Source organism: Trachurus japonicus, chromosome 17 (assembly GCF_045865225.1).
Source record: "Trachurus japonicus isolate A0001 chromosome 17, Traja_1.0".
Classification (NCBI taxonomy): domain Eukaryota; kingdom Metazoa; phylum Chordata; class Actinopteri; order Carangiformes; family Carangidae; genus Trachurus; species Trachurus japonicus.
Window position 1 is genome coordinate 35,092,974 of NC_140923.1, and position 22,677 is coordinate 35,115,650.

Here is a 22,677-nt window from a genome sequence, read left to right on the forward strand (position 1 = left end):
GATGAGAAAAAGCACTTAGCCTCTGAAGATATCAGTAATCTTGACACGTGTGATTGCAGCCGCTGCCTCTTCTCACAGTAGAGTGAAAGAATATGTTTTCAGGCCACAGACGAACCATGATGTACTGAATTGCTGATTTCGTCAGTCAGCACATTAACCAGTACACCCAACTTAAAGTAGCTGGAAAAACTCCACAGTGTATTGATTGAGTAGGAGCTTGCGCTTTGCTCAGAGTGCACCTGTCAATTACAAAAATACTCTTTGACCACTTTCCCATTTTCTGTAGTTGAAGGTAGATTACGCCAAAGGTGACGAGCAGCACGGATGGTACTCGCAGGGCATCAGTGTGCAGTTTATTGTGAGCATAGAGAAGAGCTTTTGAATGAATGTACTTATGGCTTAGGTAAAGAGAAGTACTCAGTGCTTCCACAAACTCTCCATGAAAGAATCTGAAGTTTAAAGCTGCAGCTCTGTTTGAGAACTGTTTGATGTGCTTTTGCCTCTTTCGACATTATCTACATTTCTTTTCTCTGTCAGTTGACATTTTCACCGAGGGAGAGGTCCCTATTCTTTCTTTTATTATCTTTAAGGACAACTCAAACATTGGCTTTAGGTTCAGATTTGTGTTATCCAACGCCCAGCTGAAGTGCACTGCAGCACAAGGTTTGTCTTGTCTAAACGTGTTCTTAAAGTCACTAGCACTGCCAAGGAGGTAATGTTTTCCATCCTGAGTGTTTTTCTGTGTGCTTGTCTTTTAATTTATGAGGTCATCTCAAATAGAACTTAGCATTTGGTAGAGAGTTACAGTAGGTAGGACATGAAATCGAGGAAGGGCATTCATTTTATTTTGTAAAGTTTCATAGTTTTCTCATTAATCCACTAGCTTTACCTCAATGAGAAATGTATTGCATGTTGTTGCTGAAAGTCAGAACATTGTGAAGCGTTGCCAGAGAAGTGTCCTTCATGTACAGTGCTTCTCTGACTGGCATGACTTAAATGATAAAGTGTAAATTTAGAGCTGTTAAACCTGCAAAAGTCAATATTTCTTAGAGGTGTAACAGTTTTGAACCGGATGTGTTTCTTTAGTATTTTTTGGAAAACTGAGGTTTGAACCGAACTGTGAGTCAAAAACCGAAGTTTGAACTGAAAGGTGGGTTAGGTGAAGAGTTACACCCCTAATATTTCTCCATACAGGAAGTGCTATATGAAATGAAAAGTCAATCATCACAAACCCACAGAAATGTTATCACCCTGCAGTCCACCTCAGGACTGAAGAGTTTAACTTCCCTCTCTCAGATGTCATCAGTGTTGTTTCCAGCAGCAGGAGGCAGCTGGTTTTAGTGAAAGAGCTCTGATTAAATACTCTGTGCACTGCCTGCCCAGCACCAAACTGCAGACAGACAAAATTAGCAAATTGCTGGTGAACACTGGCATTGAGTGGCTTGAGAGCCTCATGGTTTCCACAGGAGTTGGTTGAGACCTAAATGGAGCGAACAGGGGAGTCAGTATTGGACTTGTATTCACCAGCTTGCTGACAAATGAATGTTAATGTTGCTAACGTTGAGTCTGCTGCATGCGTTAACAGGCAACTGCTGGAGTAATGTTTCCCAAATCAATTTTTGTTAAGGTGTCAGAATGTCTGTGTTGCATTTACTGCAGGTTTAACAGGTTGTTGCACTGCCCTCAAGTGGCCAGAACATTATAAAATATAGGCTTAAGGTTTACATACATAATATCTTAACCCTTGGGATGCAATGCAGTGCACATCAATAACTCTGAAAGCACATTTTGTTCTTTATTGGGAGCTCAAGGATCAAATGTCACAAGTGCAACACAGCACAGCATGAGGAAATGAGTCATTAGTATTATAGACCTGCCAGACAGCAACAGAAAGAAGTAAAACTCAAAGAGGTATTCACAGGACTGGGTTATAAAGAGGGACAGAGGACAGGTGTGTGAGGATGAGAAGAGGCTTTGGTAATGTGATACATGAAGAGGGCAGATGTGTAAATGCTGACGAGAGATTGGTAGCTGAGTAAAGAAAGCTGAGACGAACAGACAACCAACGACTGTATATTGGGAGCGGTCCTGACTGATGACTGGTGATTAGAGGTGTGGTTGTGATCTTTCCTTCACCCTTAACATCAATTAACTTATTAACTTATTAAAACGAACGCTGCTGTGAGCAAATCAATTTCGGTCGAGACGGAAGCTTATCAGGATGGACTGGAAATAACCTCAGGCCCGCATTCTGTGAATACACACCTCTGTCCATGAGTTGAAATGTATGCAGGAGAACGCATTAATAATTGATGCTGTTACAAAACACATGATAGGGAGGCTGCAGCAAGATAGAAGATGATGTGTGCTGCAAACTTAAGGGATCAACTTAATGTGTTTTTGATCTTTTTTAAGGGATAAAGCAGTAGCAGCAGTAAAGCTGCACAGAGAATATAAATACCTGCTTAAACTCTCTAGTGTGACTTATGTCACTGTATATTGTGCAGTCATTCAAAGAAATCTACATGTTCAGGAAGGATGGTGGTAGCTTAAAGATTATAAATGAGTCTGTGTGACGATGAAGGGTGCCAGGTTTGAATCCTGTCAGTAGCTGCAATAAGCTTAATGGCAACCATGAATGAGTAATACTCTGGCCTTTCACAACTACGTCCATTAAGATTTCATTAAGTAAAGCGCTAAACCATTTCCCCAGTGTCGAACCTCAGTGCCTAACAATAGATTACTGTGGTTGTACATGGCGGCTCGTGCTTTCTACAAGTGTGTGTTTGTGTTTATTTGTGTAACTAAATGTGATACTAATGGGAATTGCTGACATTTCTCTCTGCCAAATGTCAACTTTGTAGGATCTAAGAATACCAGCCTTGTTTTCAGCACCTGACCACACACTTGTGAGGTTTCCACTGGGATTTGATGGGGGTCACACAGTCTGATTGATGTGTCCAGAAATCTCTTATGGATAAACGTATATGTTGCAATATGGAAAAGGATTTCAGTGCATTGGAGGTCACTAGATTGAATATGCTTCAGCTTTCATCTCTGCCTCTCTGGTGCATCCTGCTCTGGACCATCCACGTCTTGTGGGATCAGGTCTTACTTCCCAAATGAAACTGGATCTCTTGAATTCAATGTGCCCTCTAAATGACGATTGGTTGACATAACAGTCCATTGCTACTTCCCTGCTCCTGTTATCCAACCCATTCCCCTCCCTCGGGTGCTAAGGGAAAACTAGACCCTGTCTCATCCAGCCTCCCTTGTACATTCAGTTTGGGTGAACCTCTTTGTCCAGACCAGTGCTCAGCAGGTCATCGCTGTTCCAAGACCACATCCATCCAACAATCGCACAGTTGAACTTTGAGGAAGCTTTTTGGAGAAAATGGGAGCCCCAGAGGAGGAGGCACCACGCCCTCCCTCAGACATCACCGTGTTCGGGGCTAACTGCACCCTGCACGGCCTGAGCCACATCTTCCTGCCCGGTGGAGTGACTATCCGACGGCTGCTTTGGGCCGCCGCATTCAGTTCCTCCCTTTCCATCTTCCTCTACCAAGTCGCCGACCGTGTGATCGAGTATTACCAATACCCCCATGTCACCATCCTGGATGAAATGGATAGTCCCGTCATGTACTTCCCCGCCATCACCCTCTGCAACTACAATAGTTTTCGAAAGTCACAGATCCGTAGGAACGACATCTTCTGGATGGCGGGACTCCTGGGTGTGGAGCAAGGGGACTTCGATGACTTCATGGCCGCTTTAGGGCAGCCCACGGACAACAGCAAATTCTTCCCCAGCAAGACCTTCAACATGTTAGAGTTTGTGCAGAGGACTAGCCACAACATAGAGGAGATGTTGCTTGACTGCAAATATAGAGGGAAAGACTGTGGTGCAGAGAACTTCACTACAGTGAGTACACTTCCTTCTGTGGGTGTTGCCCCGAGTGGAATCAACACAAACTTCGTCAGTATCATTGCCATAAAAAACACAAGTCATTAGGTGATGAATATTTCCAAACATATTTTGAGGAAAAGTGTTGATTCATTGAATATCTACACAAAATATGTAGGATGAAAATTGGTCAAATAAAGAGAAAAAAATGTATATTTACCAACGAAAGCTTAAAAAATATAATTCTACAATTTAAATGCTTCATTCTGCCCACGATGAAATGAAATATGACTCAGTTTATGTTTAATGTCAGACATTACAGCAGAGAACTGCAGTAAGAAGAGTGATTCTTTTTACAAAAATGAGCATTTTCAGGATGAGACAAACACATCCATATCAGATATTGTTAGGGAGCGAGACGCCGCTTTCATTAAAATGATTTTGTCGTCTCTTAATTGTTTTTCAGTAATGGCAGTGTAATCTTACATGTTTTAAATAATTAATGGCATGTTTGTGGAAAGATTAAGACGCTCTAGGGGACAACAGGTATGGGGGTGTAAGACAGGAAACATTTCTAAGGAATACTAATAAACCATTGCCGTATCTCTGTTTACAAGAGCTGGCACCAAAAGCAGAAAGATATTTCCTGGCCTTTTATGGTGATGCCAATGTTTATACTGCGTCCAATTCTTTTTTTTGTGACTTCTATTAATAGTTATTTTTCTTGAGGAGAAATGAGAGTTACCTCCTTAAGTGTCCTCAGAAATGTGTAAACTACTGAGGGGGCCATATGGTTCAGCAAATCTCTGCTGACATCATGCATCATGCATTATGAACTAAGCATATGCTGTTTTCAAGAGCAGTTGGGTTTTTAATACAGTATTGTTGTTCTTTGGAAATACCTCCAGAAGAATGAGCATGATCAGTGGCACCAAATGTTCCAGTGGTGTCGCTCATCTGACAAAATCAAAAACACATAGTGTCACGACAAAACAGTGTCGTCTTTGTAATGAAAATGTCATTTTTCTGTACTCTTTGTTTTTTTTGTTAAATCCACGACCCCCCTCCCCCCCCTTGATCCTCAGGCCTGTACCAAAGAGATAAAATCATGTCAGCAAAATCTGAATGGAACTTAATCGTCCTGCCGCAGAGACAGGGGAAGGATTGTATTTCGATGAAATGGGCCATTGATTTGAGTGATGAAAGCCGAGCACCAGGATGGGCTTGCCATGCTGCACAATTTCTTTGAAAACCAGCAGCAATGGGACAGAGGCAAATGATTTATATTAATTACTTGGTAGTTATATAGTAGTAATACTATTATTTTGTACGGGAGACAATGGTTTAAATTGAAAGATGAGGTTTGGGTCTTCAACCCAAACTAAACCTGACCTGTAGAAGAGCTTCAGATGAAATGCTGTATCGCAGTTGACCACTAGCTTGGAAAACAAAGCAGCACATGTTAGCTAATAAAGGCAGATTTTGATATCACTGTGGTGAGTAAGGTGACCTTGGCTCTTTCACATCCCCACGCACAAAGGGCAAATTTCAGCTAAATGTCAGAAACTGGAGATGCTCTGAGGGCCTAAGTATAGAGGGGACTAATTAAAGATTCATGGAGCTGCCTGAATTCCCCCTCCTCGACTCGCTGATCTTACTGTGGGAGGCTCTGAGGCAGGTCCTCGCACAGGAGATGAGATGTGATGGATTTGAGATTACCCATTATGTACTTCAGCAACATCACTGCAAGATGACTCACACAAGGTCTAGACAACACCTGACAATTAGTTCTCTGCGTGTGGAAAAACGGGAGAAAATATATGCACAAAATCATTCAAATGCCTCCACTGATACATTTTTATCAGAGATGTGCATTTTGATTAAACAGCATTGAATTATCAGTGCATTAGAACAGAGAGACTGATACAATATGTTTTCTTATTCAAAACCCCTAACGCACAATTATCTTTGTGCTACTAGAATGTAACATAATACCTGAACGATACACGATACTCTGTGTTGTATTTCTTTGGAAATCATTTTTATGTGTTTAAGCATATGCATGTGTGTTTGTGCGTCGAAGTCAGACAAAGAAATATTGGCTGAAGAAACTCAGCATGCTTACAGTGGCAGAAAAGACCAGATGTTTGAACTAATGAGCAGGATATGGGTGCAGTGGTACTGAGAAATCATTGAGAAGAAATATCAGAGGCCCCCAAGTGCAATTATTCCCTCCGCATAAGGTAATGAAATAGTTTTTGGGGAGACGCTGCTGTAATTCGCAAGTCTCACATATTAAAGGGCTGGCAGATGGTAGATGCTGGAAATTTTCTTTCCTGTGCTATAAATATATACAGAAGTATAGTCTTGGATGTCCCTTTATCAATCTTTGAGTGAACTTTGTTCTTAGACTGTACTTGTACAGTGTATACATCTCAACATTATAATTAAGAAAACATCCCAGATCGGTCGAATAACTTTCTTAGTGGAGGCTTTATTTATTTTCAGAATGAATCTGAAGCCACCATCCTGTTTCTGTACACACTGTTTGTGAACTGGTGTGTGATTGATTGCCTCATTAATACTCAAAAGCACCCCAACACAGCCCAGCTCACTGCTGTGGATTAAACCTGCAAGATTGGTTCTGACCAAATAAATCATTTGTCGGTGTATATGTGTAGGATGCAAGCTGAAGTTGGCGTAATATCATTTCAATCGATTACCATCCCAGTGCTTCAGTGAGTCTGTGCTAATGCATGGACTTGATTCTAACACGTTTATCCATCTACCGTTGTTCTCATGTGTTGGGATTGAGCTTCCTGTTAAGGTATCAGCTTGTGTTGAAAGAAGTGGAAGGCTTTTTAATATTACATGGTCTGTCTGTGGTGTTGGGGGGGGTTTGTTCAGGGTCTGCCAAACCAGAAATCATCCATTGCAGTAAACTTTGGAAGGTGAAGCTTTGGGAGCAAAGGAAAAGGTGAGTAAAGGAAGCAGAAGTTAGGGTTGAAAATTGGCAGTGAGGGAGATGGGGGGTGGGTGGAGTGGGGGCACTGAAGAGAGAAGTAGCTTATACAAGAGAGATGGAGAGAGTGTGAAAAGCAAGACAGAAGACAAAGTGGAAACAAAAGAGAAAGGAGGGGAGAATGAGGAAAAGGAGGCTGTTCTGTGCGCAGATTGAGGTGGGACTGGGACTCAGCTGAGGACTGACACATCATTGTGATTCAGCCAGCTCTGGAGCCGAGCCAGCACCGCGACGCACAACTGGAAGCATTAGGGGAGATGAAGGGAGGAGGTGTGGGAAGGAGCACAAAATTACAGTGCTGCCTAGAGCATGACGAGGGAAGGCAGAGATGAAATAAAGCTTCCACAGTGCAAACAATGAAATAAACAAATCCGTGGCAGTGAGCGCGGATGAAAGGCCAAATAGCAGATACCTAATGTGTTTGTTCCATTACTCAGTGTCAGTAAAGGCCAGAGTGGGGGCCACTGTTACTGTAAGTGCAGTATTGGCAGTCCGATCAATGGCACTGAAGAGGAATAGTGAAGGAATTCATAACGGGGTCGCTGCACGGGGACGCTTTTCGCTGACTTGCACAAAAGGGTGCGGCTACTGCCAGCGGCAGACATTGGAGGTGCCAGTTGATAGAACCTCTTAAGTTAATTAGCTTGTTAGGTGGAGACACCGGACACAAGTGTGAGTCTGTCCAAAACCAATAGTGCAATTATGTTATGTTGTAGATTACAGTACTAGCCTTCTGGCATGGTCCGATGTCCAAACAAATGAATGTATTATACCCTCTAATGTCTAGATTTTCATTTTTTCACTTGATGATAATGAGGCAAAAATAAGTCATACCACATGTCCTTTTGATCTTGGATTGGCTGTCATGCCCGTATTTAGCTTTTGTTTCTACTTAATGGGCTCTGGGATCTATATCCTGCTCTCTTGGCCAATAAAAGCAATGCCTTGCACCTTGCTAAGTAATGTATCGCTATCTTCTTTCAAGTAAACTGAGATTTCCCTGGACACACCATGTATAACTTTGCAGTGGAAGTCAGTCATGACACATTGTTGGAGACGGTAAAGCATTTGTTAGACGTATGAGTGATGGGACAATTCATTTTCAAGTGTTACAAATTCCTCACGTTTACATTCTGTAATGACATTTATGTGATTGTTAGAAAGAGAGATTGCCTGTGTAGCCTTGCTGACGTTTCAGGATGTGATTTGAATTTATAATATCTTTACCTGACGGAGGAAAAACTCTGCATGGAAGGCTGTTTCTCTATGGCACTTTTAGGCCCCTTGCAAGTGCTTACTGTGCTTAATTTCTGGGCTAGCAGGCAAAATGGATTCAGGAATGGATACCAAAATCCTCCAGCTGAGCAAACAAGATGAGAACATGCAAAAAAAAAAGAAAAAAAAAGATGGATTATCCTTGCAAATGAAAGGACCGGTGAGGAAATTTGAGGAGTGAGTTTATCAAAGTGTGACTGCAGGCTGCAGACTGAAAGCATGAGTGACAGTGCGCTCATGTTTTTTTAGTTGGATTCTGCTTGGAATCGAACAAGGGAGAAAGATGGCAGGTGTAGCCAGAAGCATCTGTTTTCTTATTGATACACAGACTGCATCTGCCCTCCACCCCGTCTGTCAGGGGTTGGATACACTATAGTCGATGTGCTGTGTCAGAGATGTTTACATTTCCTGTAGATTTTAAATAAGAAACAATGGGCCCTTCCTTCTCTATTGATAAAACCCAGACCACAAACATGCCACAGCAAGAATTAAATACTCAATATTCAAAAAAAAAGAAAAAAGATCTGAATAGTTTTATCGCCAGTAAAATACATGCTAAATGTACTTTACTCCAAAACAGCTTTGGGGCTGTATTTTATTTATTTATTAAAATATTCTTACATGCCAGTATTTTCCCCTTTTTGATGAATTTTATATGAGATATTTCACAGGATGAGTCTCTCTTAGCTAAAAATCCAGTTTTGCTTCCGTTGCATTTCTCATGCAGCATACAGAGTGGCTGTGCTTCTTTTCAAGGCAGTTAAGAGGTTAGTTTCATTTAGAGGGAGGCCACAAGATGTCTCCCTCTACTAAAGAAGCTGCCCGTCCAGAGAGTGACAGACCTGATTACAAATAGAGTGTGAGGCTTTCGCCTTGTTGAATCACAGATTAACGCAAGACTTCCCAGCCTGTTTTCTGCCCCTGATTTTAGCTCTGAACATTCTCAGGGACTTTTCAGGCGTGACATGCTGCATATGAAGTCACTCAACGGGGGAATCCTTAAGTCACAGTTGAGAAAGTCTGGTGTAGTATATGTTGAAAATTCATCAAATCAGTTTCATTTATTCAAGATTTAATGTTACTTTTTTAATATAAAGATTGCAGAGCCAAGGCACTGTGTGTATTATGTTTGCCAGTTGGGCTGCTCATTTGATTAATCTACTATTCAATCTAATGAACTGATCCACAATATTATTTACCACACTGTGTAAAGTAGGCTAATGTAAGTAAAAGGGCAAAACTATATAAGCAAAAAGGAAGCTTACTTCAAGCTGAAATGATTGATTAATCTGTTCGCTGCAGCTTCTTTATTTGAAACTTTAAAGCTACTTAGTGTGTTAATTTCAGTGTGAAAAGTCAGGAAATTGTGAAACTATCTTAGATATAAACATAATCATAATGCTTGTTTTCTCACACCAATAGTCCAAAATATATTCAATTTGTCATCTGAAAAAATAATAGACATCCAAGAAAGACTGACTGCTTAGTTGAGCTTTGCAGTAACTGGACATTAATGTTGAATATAGATTTTTTTCCCCCCCTCGTCTCTGCCCTGTCTGCACCGGGTGTGCTTCTGATGTGCATCTAATTGCTGCCAGGGTTTCATTTGGTGTTGAACATTCTCACTGGGCCTTGAAGGAGCTCTTCCTTTTACTTAGATAAAACTCTTCTCCTCCTCTAATGAGACCTCTGGGGTTCAACTTGGCTTTGACATAAAAGAGGATTGTTAGTGTCATTCCCTGACAGTATCAGGGATCACTGAGTCGGTCTTGAAGCTGGGCAGTAGATGTTACAAAAAGAAGAAGAAGGAAAATAAATCTTTCAAATACTTCTGCTCTTCTTTTCCATCAAACAGCAATCAGCTGCTCATTTCAATTTGGTAAATTTTATTACTCCCTGATCCTCTAATTATGTGCTTGAATACTGAGACAAAGATGAAATGCGTTTCTATTCCCGGGAAGATAACAATGGCAGTGTGTGTGAGCAGCAGAAATGTGTTTTCAATGAGGAGGCTAGCAATTTTATAGAGAAGAAAAATCATTAACTTTTGCCTGGAGCACTTTATATTCTTGAGTCATTACAGCATTGTGTTGGAGGGGGTATTTTAATTAAATTGATGATTTTGTGAAATGATTTCACAAATAAAAAGTTAAAAAGTTACCCAGATTAAAGTATCAGCCATCGTAAAAAAAAAAAGAAAAGAAAAACGAAAAAAGTTGTAAACCAGTGCAGTGCAGGAAGGTGATTGCAGAGAGTTGCACCAGATTGGAAATCTTTGTTATGCGAGTTACAACTGATGTACTCAAACCTTTTAACATACTATATAACAGCTTCAACCCTTATAATGAGCGAGGTGCCCCATAGACTCTCTATTAGAAAATACATGAACAGTCCATCAATAACCTGACTAGGGTGTACAATATTACATGTTAACACAAAAGAGCTCAACCACCTGATGTGCTCTACAGTAATAAATGCATTTAAAGCAGAAGTAAGCGGAATATTTGTGTTAATATAAGTCTTAAATAGTTATATCTTCCAACAGCAATCACTTACATAGAGTGTTTGGTCTGAAACACGGGTCTGTCAGTCACTCTGCTCTGCTGTAAGCCGAGGAGAAAACTTTCCTTGTATCCTACAACCTTTATCCAATGAGGAGAGAGAACGGCATAAAGGGGCGGTCCTCTCTGTGTGTGCAGCCAAGGGATGCGCGTGGATGTGGTGACGTAGGGACGAGGGCGGGGACTGCTAACTCCATCGGCTGACAAGAAGTTAGCCAAAACGACCGGATCACTTCTGCTTTAATAAGTGAACTGAATTCACATTAACACAAACATGCACACTCCTTGATAGTTCCTCTGTACCCCAACATATCATCAATTTTGCAGTGAAGAAAACAGTATACACAACCAATATTACAGCAAAATAGCTCTAATAAACCCTGCCTACCCACCCTGCACTAATCAGTGGAAAAAGTTGAACACTGGAGTGGAGAATTAAGCTGACCAAAGCAGGTGTTTAGTAGTGTGATATTAGGTTTTTTCCCCAAGTGTCTGGGAACACGACTCTGTGCTGCTGTGTAATATTAGAAAATCTAACTTGCTAGCCATATCAGCCCTGTAATATTCCATGATGTTCCATGCTATGCTTTTATTCTGAAACTCCAGTACCGGAGTAGAATGTTACAAATGTATGTCCATGGTTACTGTTGCCAGAGAGACGAAGAAAATAAAGAGTAGCGGAGCTACAGACAGCTACAAAGTTACGGTGCTGGTATCCGGTTTGTCGTACAGGATAGATTATTAACAGTGTGAGTAGTCTATCACAACATGGTGTCAGAGATTAGTCGCTAGACTACGGACCCGCCGCGTAAAAAAAAAAAAAAAAAGAGAAAGGAAGACGTGAAAAAGTGTCGGTGAAAGTGTGTCGCTGAAAAGAAAAAAACCAACGGTAAGAAGAAATGGAAGCCTTCGGTGTTCCTACCCCCAAAATGGATTGGGACTCGACCAATTTACCGGATGGATGGCGGAGATTTCGACAACACGTCGAGCTCATGTTTACCGGACCACTTAAAGCAAAGTCAGAAGAGGAGAAATGTAGCTTTCTTCTGCTGTGGATCGGTGATAAAGGACGCGACATCAGCAACACTTGGACACTAACGGCTGACGAGGCGAAGACGTTAAAGACGTACTACGACAGATTCACGGAGTACCTCACCCCTAAAGCAAACCCCATCTTTGCCAGGTACAAGTTCCATGAGAAGACACAAGGAAGCAGTGAGTCTTTTGAACATTTTGTGACTGAACTGAAGTTGCTTGTGAAGGACTGTGGCTACGCAAACAGTGATGAAATGGTCAGGGACCGTATAGTGTTCGCCACCAACTCACCTAGAGTGCGAGAGAAGTTGCTTAGCAACGGACCGGAGCTGACGCTGGAGAAAGCAATAGACATAGCGCGCTCCCATGAACTATCACAAGCACAGTTAAAGGCTATGGCAAATGAATGTCAAGTGCATGCAGTCCACCACAAGATGGTAAAGCCAGGGGCCAGGAGAGGTGCTAGTAACAAGGCAAATGACTACCAGAAAAATCAGGAGAAAGCCTGTAGTATGTGCGGAGGAAACCACAACTACACAGCAGAGTGCCCTGCAAAAGGCAAGCAGTGTATGAAGTGCAAGAAGTTCAACCACTATGCAAGAGTGTGTAAAACAAAGCCTCAGACTCAGAATAGAGGAAGATACAAGAATGTTCACACTGTTGAAGAGGTCGATGAGGACTACGATTCTGAGCTGTATGTGGACACTGTTACTGCAGAGGAAGAGGATGAGGAAAGTGCATATGCAGACATCGGACTGGGACCACAGAACCGACAGCTGAAGTTCAAGCTGGACACTGGAGCTCAAGCCAGCATAATCCCAGCCACTGCCTTTGCCACGCTCATGCCCAAAACACAGTTAAAAGCCCCAGATCATAGGTTAACAGGCTATGGGGGACACTCACTTGAAGTGAAAGGCTACTGCAACATAGAAGGGAGGTATAAAGAGAGGTCAACCATCCAGAAGTTCTATGTAGTGAACTGTAATGGCCCCCCTATCCTAGGCTTCAGAGCATGTAAAGCACTAGGGCTAATTAAAGTAATATATGCAGTGAGCAGTGACAAAGAGAGAACCACTCAGTCAGACAACATTTTAAGTGAGTATGCAGATGTTTTTAAAGGCATCGGCACATTCCCAGGTGAATGTAGTTTCACTATTGACCCAGAGGTAGCACCAGTGGTTTGTCCACCACGCAGAGTACCATTTGCACTAAAAGATCGTCTAAAAACAGAGTTAGACAACATGGAGAGAGAAGGCATAATCTGTAAAGTAACTGAGCCTACACAGTGGGTTAATGCCTTAGTAGTGTGTGAGAAACCAAAGACAGGCAAGCTTAGAATATGCCTGGACCCAAGACCCTTAAATAAGGCAATAATGAGGCCACACTACCCCCTACCCACACTTGAGGATGTAACATCCAAGTTAGCAGGGGCAAAGTTTTTCAGCATCTTAGATGCGAGATCAGGCTATTGGGCTATTAAGTTAAGCGAGGAGTCATCGCTACTCACCACATTTAACACTACATGTGGTAGATATCGCTTTCTCAGGCTACCCTTTGGCATTGTATCAGCCCAAGATGAGTTTCAGAGGCGAGTAGATGAGACATATGAAGGCCTTAGGGGCGTGGCTGGGATAGTTGATGACATCGTTGTTTTTGGAAAAACAAAGGAGGAGCACGACCGCAACCTCAGAGCAATGCTCAGCAGGACCAGAGAGCGAGGAATGAGACTGAATCCTGAGAAGTGTCGCATCTGCGTTCCTGAAGTGAGCTACTTTGGACATAGGCTGACAGCAGACGGCCTAAGACCAGACCCACTTAAGGTGAAAGCAATCAGAGAGATGTCACCGCCCAAAAGTGAGGCAGAGTTGGACACTGTTCTTGGTATGGTGACTTACCTAGCTAGGTTTGCTCCCAATCTATCTGAGGTAACAGCACCACTAAGACAGCTACTGAAGAAGGACACAGAGTTCAAGTGGAACAATACACACGAGAGTGCATTCCAGCGGATGAAGGAGATCATCACAGCGGAGCCAGGGCCGGTGTTGGCCTACTTCGATCCTGAAAAAGAAGTGACACTGCAAGTAGATGCATCAAAAAATGGCCTGGGTGCAACCATCATGCAGGAAGGCAGGCCAGTTACATATGCATCAAAGCTGCTTAATAAGACAGAGCAGAATTACGCCCAAATAGAGAAGGAACTGTATGCAGTTTTATTTGGGTGTAGGAGGTTTCACGAGTACCTCTATGGGCGAAATGTAACTGTGGAGTCAGACCACAAACCACTGGAGTCCATACTCCGAAAACCACTAGCCCTTGCACCACCACGTTTACAGCGCATGATGCTGGCACTGCAGAAATACAGCATCACTCTCATCCACAAGCCGGGCAAGGAAATCCCGGTGGCCGACACATTGTCCAGGAAGTCCATGGATGATGAGGACAGCTCACTATCTGAAGCTATGGAGACTCAGATACACACAGTCATCAGTGCAGCACCTGTAAGCGCAGACAGGATGAACGACATCAGAACAGCAACTGCTCAAGACGAGCAACTGTCCACTCTCAAGCAGGTCATCTGGTCAGGCTGGCCGGAGACAAGAAAAAAGTGCCACCCACATGTCAGTGAGTATTGGAACCACCGTGATGAAATCACTGAGGCTGAGGGCATCCTTCTAAAAGGTGAGAAGATCATCATTCCACACAGCCTCAGACCTCACATGTTACGCTGCATACACACTGGACACTTTGGAGTGGAGAAAAGCAAGCACAGAGCACGGGACGTTATGTTTTGGCCAGGCATGAGTCAGCAGATAGAAGAAATGGTTAAACAATGTGACATCTGCCAAACACACCGCAGCGCCAACACAAAGGAGCCCATGCTCTCACATGAGATTCCAGAGAACCCGTGGGAGACTGTAGGAACAGACCTATTCTCATGGAACTCAGAGAACTATATAGTGATCTGTGACTACCTCAGCAGGTACTTTGAGGTGGAACGCCTAACACACATCACCACCAATGCTGTCATTCACAGAATGAAAGCAGTATTTGCAAGGCATGGCATCCCAAAAAAAGTGATTAGTGACAACGGGCCATGCTACCGCTCACATGAGTTTAAACAATTTGCAGACTCATGGGGATTCCAGCATGTCACCTCAAGCCCACATTATCCGCAGAGCAACGGCCTTGCAGAAAAGACTGTTCAGACTGCAAAGCGGATCTTCACCAAGGCCAAGGAGGACAAGAGAGACCCGTACCTCAGCCTGCTGGAGTACAGAAACACTCCAGTTGATGGACTCAAATCACCAGCTCAAATCCTGATGAGTCGCAGGCTACGCTCCATCCTGCCCAACACAACTCAACAACTACGACCTCAGGTAACCCCCCAGGACACTGTACGAGCAAGGAGAGAGAGCTGCCAACAGCGCCAAAAAGAGCACTACAGCAGATCTACAAAACCCTTATCACCACTACATGCCGGGGCACCCATCCGTTTCCAGCAAGGAGATGGCACATGGAAACCAGCAACAGTCATCCAACCAGCTGAAACACCACGTAGCTACCACATCAGAACTGGCGATGGACAGACTTTCAGGCGCAACCGACGTCATCTGATCAACAACAACACACCTGTCATACAGCAGCCAGAGATCAGTGAGGACGACGCTGGACGAGACACAGAAAATGAACAGCAACAACCTGTGTCTGTGAGTGAGCCAGATCACTCTGGGCCTTATCGTACCAGATACGGCCGTGTGATTAAGCCAAGGAAAGCCTTTGACTTATAAACTAACTTATTTGAAAAAAAAAAAAAAAAAAAATGTATGTCATGTTGCTGTGAAATTGAATATTACATTTTGAATGAAAATTGAATTTGAATATGCATTTAAATGAAAATGAATGAATTTTAACTTGTGTTTTGAAAAAAAAAAATGTCCTTGAAAGAATAAGACACATTTATTTACAAATGTTCTATTGCGATGTTTAGGAATATTTACGTACTAAATCAACAGGAGAGTTTTAATCATTTTAAACTTAACTTATTTGAAAAAAAAAAAATGTTTGCACTATGGAACACTTGAGATAGCAGCATAGGCTACTGCGTTATTTGATGTAGTCAAAGTATTTATTATATTTGTTATTTGTGACTTGCATATGCACAGCTTATTTTTTTTGTTGAAGGGAGATGTAATATTCCATGATGTTCCATGCTATGCTTTTATTCTGAAACTCCAGTACCGGAGTAGAATGTTACAAATGTATGTCCATGGTTACTGTTGCCAGAGAGACGAAGAAAATAAAGAGTAGCGGAGCTACAGACAGCTACAAAGTTACGGTGCTGGTATCCGGTTTGTCGTACAGGATAGATTATTAACAGTGTGAGTAGTCTATCACAACAAGCCCTATAAGTTAATGATATCTCACTGTTGTGTTCAGAGTGTACTGCACCACCCCAGGGTGGCCAACAAAGAGGAAATGCAAGTTTAAAATAATTACAATAAGGATCGAGTAACAAAAATAACAAAATTAGGATACTCAACTAGTATCTATTTGAATTGAATTGAATTGAATTGAATTAACTTTATTGATTCCCCCAAGGAGGAAAATTTGTTTGTCCCAGCACCACACAACAATAAAAGGCAAATACACAATATATATATAAAAATACTATTTATATATATATATTGTGTATTTGCCTTTTATTATTGTTTTATTGTAGACAGATAAATACTCTTCGCACACACACAACATTCATTCATTGCAGCCTTTATGTAGACATAGAGCTCCAGTCTTACTGTAGCTACTAATACTACGATTACAGCACTGATGAACATCTAGTAGAAAATATTTTTTATTTTACAAGTTACATTTCAGCAGGACTTAAGATGAGCCTTTAAAGAATTAGATCCAAATTGAAAAGTTTAAAATGTAAAATGAAAGAAATTACCTATATACAGCATATACTTGTGCCTGAATGCATTAGCCAACTCAAAGACAGAAAGCACATGTTAGAAAGACTAATGATAATCCTCATGCATTGCCAGTGTTTAACCTCTGGGAGTAATGAAAGTGCGTTTTGGTTCAAACTGCTGACCAGGGGTGATTGATGAGACCTACAGGACTATCCGCCTCCTGCTTCCACCGGGCTTGTACTGTATAGTATAGTACTAGTGAGCTCAAGCAATTAACTCACAAGTTCAATGTGTCTCATATCTATTGACATATTTCCAAAGAAACCAAGAATAGAGGAAATCGATGGAGCTGGTCAATAAGAGGAGAAGCCAGGCAGTCAGCCATAACTCTGATAAGGTAGTATTGTTGGAGTTATTTACTTGCCTGTCTTTACAGTAGTATATTTCCTCTCCTTTGTTATTGGGTCTGAACCTGAGGTAGTTATCCTTATAGTTAGCCACATTCACTTTGATTAAATCACTCCTATTAAAAAGAGTATCTTTGCTTCTAGAATAAAAAAAAACCATCTGCTTGTTTCTAAGAATAAAAAGATTTGAGCTCTGGGCTAAAAGAAAGCCAGGAAAAAGAAGCATGGTGCAGACATGACATACAGGAGCTGTTGGGGGAGCTGTATTCAGGCAATTCATTTAGTTGTTTTGTAGCTGGAAGACCCTCAAAGCGCACAGAGGGAAAATAACTGTTACCGCTATACTGAAGCTGTTAATTTGGCTTCACTTTATTTCCAGGCATCCAGGCATTCATTAATGTTATCTAACTGTTTTTACTACAACGTTTGAGCTCAGAGAAAACTGCATAGTGCTGCTCTCAGTTTTTTTTGTAATGATGGAATTATTTTGGACTATAATTAAAATGTCTGAAAATAAACTTCAGTATAGTGAAATAGTCTCTCTTTTTTTATTCAATTAAGGTTTGCATCTTTGTAAAATAACAAATATGCTGGTAGAAAAAAAGGACTGAATGCATAATCTTGCCAAGTCTACAGTTTGACCTTTTGGATGATTCTGTTGAAAACAACATCTGTTGCATTTCTTTGATATTTATCCTCCAGTATTAAATGACAGTCTGGTCTTGATAAAGTTCATATGTGTTACAAAACTGTTGTTTTAAGCTATAATGACATCCAATTACCCTTCTTTTCTGCTCTGCACACTTTCTCTTCTGTTCAGTTAAAGTGTCATTTTTCTTTTCTTTTTAAATTTAAACAATCTTATGCCAGTGTGATGATGGACTCAACATTGACATTATAGCACAGTAATTGGATAAGATGATAGATGTAAATGAAAATGACATCTCAGATGAATCAGTGGTGATTTTTGACAATGATATGAGACCGTAGCTATTAGACCACAGCAGTCTGAAGTGGACAAAAGCAAGAAGCTGAAACAAAATAAAATTTCAATGACGCCTGGAGGAATATAGAAATTTATCACATTCATCATAACAATTATAATGAGATCTCTGTTCCCCCACCTCATTTGAAAAACAATATTTAATCACTTTATGTTTATATTTATTCACTTTTTGCCGTGAGTTAAATGAGAAGATTGATACCACTGTGGTGTCTGTACATTAAGTACAGCACTGGAGACGATTAGCTTAGTTTAAAGCCCATAAAACCTAGAAACAGGGAAACAGCTGGCCTGGCTCTTCCCAGGGTTAAAGTGCCTCTCCTCCATCTCTAAAGCGCACTAATTAAAATGTTATAGCTTGTTTGTTTAATCCATACAGAATCCGGTATATTGTGGCTTTAAAGGGAGGATATAGAGAGTAGAAACGGGAGAGAAGCTCGCCATGGGACCTCAATTGGGAAAAAAATTGAAAAATATATGACCCTAACCTACTTAAAACATCACGTTTCATGCCAAAAAATCAGCAGTTTGTCGTAAAATGGCAAAGGAAGAATTTATTTTGTGTGAAGACCGCTCCACGGACTACAGTAACAGGCAGTGGAGTAGCTGACACGGGAAAGGGCGGCATGTGGTGTGTGACGTCTCCTACAGTACGCAACCTGTAGTCTTCCTGGTTACGGATTTTTGGAATTTAATTTTATAATAGTTTTACAACAAACTGCTGATTTTTTGGCATGAAATGTGATGTTTTAAATATATATCATATAATTTTTTCATGGCACAATTCAATCGGATCACGAAATAAAAAAAAATTGACTACCGTTCACTTACATGGAGATTTTTTCCGAATTGAGGTCCCATGGCGAGCGTTACTTAATGCTTCCGCTTAGGCTCTCTGCATGGGGGGAAATATTACTTGGCGGGTGCAGTGCAGAGCAGAGCTAGTTGTTATTTCTTGCTATATGCTAAGCTAACAACCTTTTAGCTCTAGATTCATATGGACATTTAAAACTTCCCTTTACAATAAAACGTTTCTTCACATTTGTGCATCACTCCAGTCAGTAAAAAAATATTCAGAAACCTCAATGCCCACAGGTCATTTCCATCCTTTAGTGTTATAGTTAAACTGGACCAAATCAAATCATTTTAGTCCAATTCATGCCTTGTAAACTTGCAAATACCTTGCCCTTCAGGTGCGTTTTTTCCACACTTTTCAGAATAATTTTCTGCAACCATATATCACCACAGCTGTGATTTGGTTACGCAGGCAATACTGACATTACAGACTGAAAAGATTACAGCTAATATAATGGAAAACAGCGGTCTCAGTAAGAAACTGAGCTATCTGCCAAGCAGAATCCTCTGATAGTCTTACATAAGCCGAACAAAGCACCTTTAATATCAGCTAGTTACACATCTGCATGCAGCAGGATACCAGCCCTCATTACACTGCATTTGTAAAATTGTATTTGAAAACTGACAGAAAAGAAGAACTAGAAAACGTGCTATAACAGCTACTGTATTTCTAATTCAAGGTAATAAAAGGTTTAGCTGCATTTTTCTCCAACTGTCTGGCTCCTCTTAGTTATCAATTATACAGATACATATTGATCTATGAGGGAGCTCTACAATATTCAAGATTTTTAGATTTCATAATTTTTTTAGTTGCAATTCTTTATCACAATTATTTCTACTTTGATTGATACCTTCCCCCACCTCTCTATACTATTGGAGGTCTACTTCATCACCGGAGGAAAACAATTTCATCCACTGGCTCCACCTCATTCTCCATTCGACTGTAGAGAGAGTGAGTAGGGGGGCAACAAGCTTTATATTCCTTTCTGCAGGCTGCAAGTCAACAGTCTAAAAAGCATCTCTTCAATCTGTGGAAAAAGGGAGGAGTTGGATTCTGGGCAGCTACTGCACAAAGAGAGAAACCACCGAAATCTGCAAGTATTGTCTGGCACTGGAGAGGGAGATGGAGGACTGAAAGATCTGAGCAACAGGGGTAAGCCTCACCGGATTTTCAAAGTGATTGCCTCTGGGAATGAAGCTGTCGCTTACATCTGCAATTATCGTGTCCATTTATCTATTGATGAAGGACTGGTGATGGTTACGCTTGATGGTTTTTGTTAATGGAGTGATTCAGCTGTTTTTCTCATAAAGGAATCATTATGTAAATCAATTTTACCTCCCTCAAGGAGCCCACTTCCTTTGTTTATACCTTTTAAAGCCTGAACAGTGGGACAGCTGCACGTTAGGACTCCTGCCGCTGCTACTTGGAATTTCTGATACATAAACCTGGAGATGGTTGTGGAGAAAGCCACTGTGTGTGAATTGGGGAAGTGTAGGGAGGGCTACTGAGAAACTGCATTTGGTATAGGAGCGCCTGCCTTGACTCAAGCAATTATGGTTGAAGCACCCACTTCCGAATCAATCGCCCTGGGGCCACATAAACAAAACGATGCCCAGGAGACAACTCTCAAAAAGACAGAGTCCAGCTCGCTCAAACCAACATGGAAAGAGATCACGGTGGATTTCATAATGAGGACCAAGATCCACGGTTTGAAGTTTGTCTTCTCTCCAGACAAGTCAAAACCGCAGCGTGTCATCTGGATTATGGCCTTCTTTGTTTGTGTCGGTCTCCTCTGCACCTGGTCCTGGAATCGAATCCTTTACTTGATGTCCTATCCTGCTATCACCAAGATCTACATGGTGTGGGCTCACAACATGTCCTTCCCAGCTGTTACTTTCTGCAATAAAAATGTTTTCCGTGCATCCACTCTGACCAAGGACGACCTATATCACAGCGGCTACTGGATGGATCTCATGTATCCAAATCACACAGTGATGGAGAGGAGCCTGTCCATCCTTAAAGACAGCCACAAACAGGGTCTCCTGAGCCTGCTGGACTTCGACAACTACACCCCGCCCCCTGATTACCGCATCAACACCACTGAAATGATGGGACGCCTCGGTCACCAGCTGGAGGACATGCTGTTGGTGTGCAGGTTTCGTGGGGAAACATGCACCTACAGAAATTTCAGCACTGTATGTACAGAAAGAAAGATGGTGTATGTCAGGTGTGGATATGAATGTTGTTTACAAGGTGTATTAATAATTCATGCAAACATTTGACAATGCTGCTTCCAGCAGGCATTCTCTCAGGGTGTTTTAAGGTGTTGATGTTTTCAAAGCTGCAAACAAGACGGTCCTGTTTTTGCCTCTCAAACATGACAGCTATTTCCTTATTAAACTTCAAAAAGTAATACGAGGAAAATCAATGTCATGTCATCATCGGTGACTGTACGTTTCTGTTTTTCAGTTTCTGAAGTTTCCTATTTGTCTTTTTTCACCATGGAAAGTTGTTGAGTTGTCAGGTTTTTAAGCAGCTTTTCTTTTCGTAACCCATGACAACAACAGAAGGAAGAAAAATTAGAGCATCAATAATTGAGACATCGTATATCAGTCGAAATTAAAATTTTAGTGTGCCTAATTAAACATCTGGAGGGCATGTAGAGTATATGTTCTTGCTTCAAAAACGCAGTCAAGACGGAAGTCTATTATACCCCCAGAGTAAGTGCTGAATGCTGCATGAAGGAAGTGGGTGACATTTACAAACGCTAGGAGTCTATTTCTCCTGATGGCACCATTTCCAATAGATACTTTCAGTGCAACTGGTAGCTTTTAACACCATCAGATAATATTCACAAGGCTGAATGTGTAAAAGTGACACAGAGTGACACATTTATTTTTACAGCATTGAAAATGATACATCTGGGCACATGCTTTAGACATTGTAGATTTAAAAACCAACCCATGGCTGGTAGTTTACCACTTGCTATTGCAGATACAAATCTAAGGATCCAGTTCAGATTCATCTAGATTTCAGTCACAAAAATCAAATATGTAGCTGTGACAGCTTCAACTAGACTGAGACCTTTGAAATGTAAAACACTGCATATAACAGGATGTCAGCTGTCCAGGGGGGTTGCTCTGCACAATCCAGTGCAGACCCTCCACACGCTGTAAAATCAGCTATCGGGACCAGATTTGCTGTGATTGGGTAATTATTGGGATTTAAACTGTGTTGTGTGCTTGCATCTTAATCAGCATGTGGTGTGGCTGTGCTGTGTCTGAATAAAGCTCCCATTTTATCTTAACCTTAAATCTGAATCTTTAAAAATAGTAGGCCTACTAGTTAGATTCTTTCTTCTCACTTTTGCAGACCTCATTATGTAGCCAGCAGGGGGAAGGGACCAAAGCTCTGTCTTATCTGTGTGAGCCTCATGTAAGTCTGTCTAAGTCTGGACATGGAACACTGACTCTGATCTCCTGAGATCAGCTTTGCCATTGCCATGCCGATTGAGTTTTTGCCAGCAGCCCTCTTACCACGACCTCGCCACACTGGATACTGAACAAAACTTACCATTAGATAGATTCCTCTTTTTGTCTGTGAAAACAGAACTCAATTGGGAAGCCAATTTGTTGGACCTGTCAGCAAACACATCATCTCAGCAGCTGAATATTATTGTCTGGGTGCTACAGTGCATGTATGCC

General features: G+C 41.5%; 1 protein-coding gene across 11 annotated transcripts in view; it reads left to right on the top strand.

The window, feature by feature from the left end:
* Positions 1 to 22,677, top strand: part of asic1c (acid-sensing (proton-gated) ion channel 1c) — a 96,093-nt gene that overhangs the window by 58,879 nt on the left and 14,537 nt on the right. For 2 of the 11 annotated variants that reach the window (XM_085805628.1, XM_085805627.1), the window contains exon 1: positions 20,367 to 21,168. The exons of 5 other annotated variants lie outside the window; for them this stretch is intronic. In XM_085805628.1, coding sequence (XP_085661754.1) covers positions 20,527 to 21,168 — 642 coding nt within the window. In that variant the 5' untranslated portion in view covers positions 20,367 to 20,526. Of the gene's footprint in view, positions 1 to 3,309; positions 3,920 to 20,362; positions 21,169 to 22,677 lie in introns of those variants that run through there. 4 more of the 11 variants (XM_085805635.1, XM_085805633.1, XM_085805626.1 and 1 more) reach the window with 4 other exon arrangements.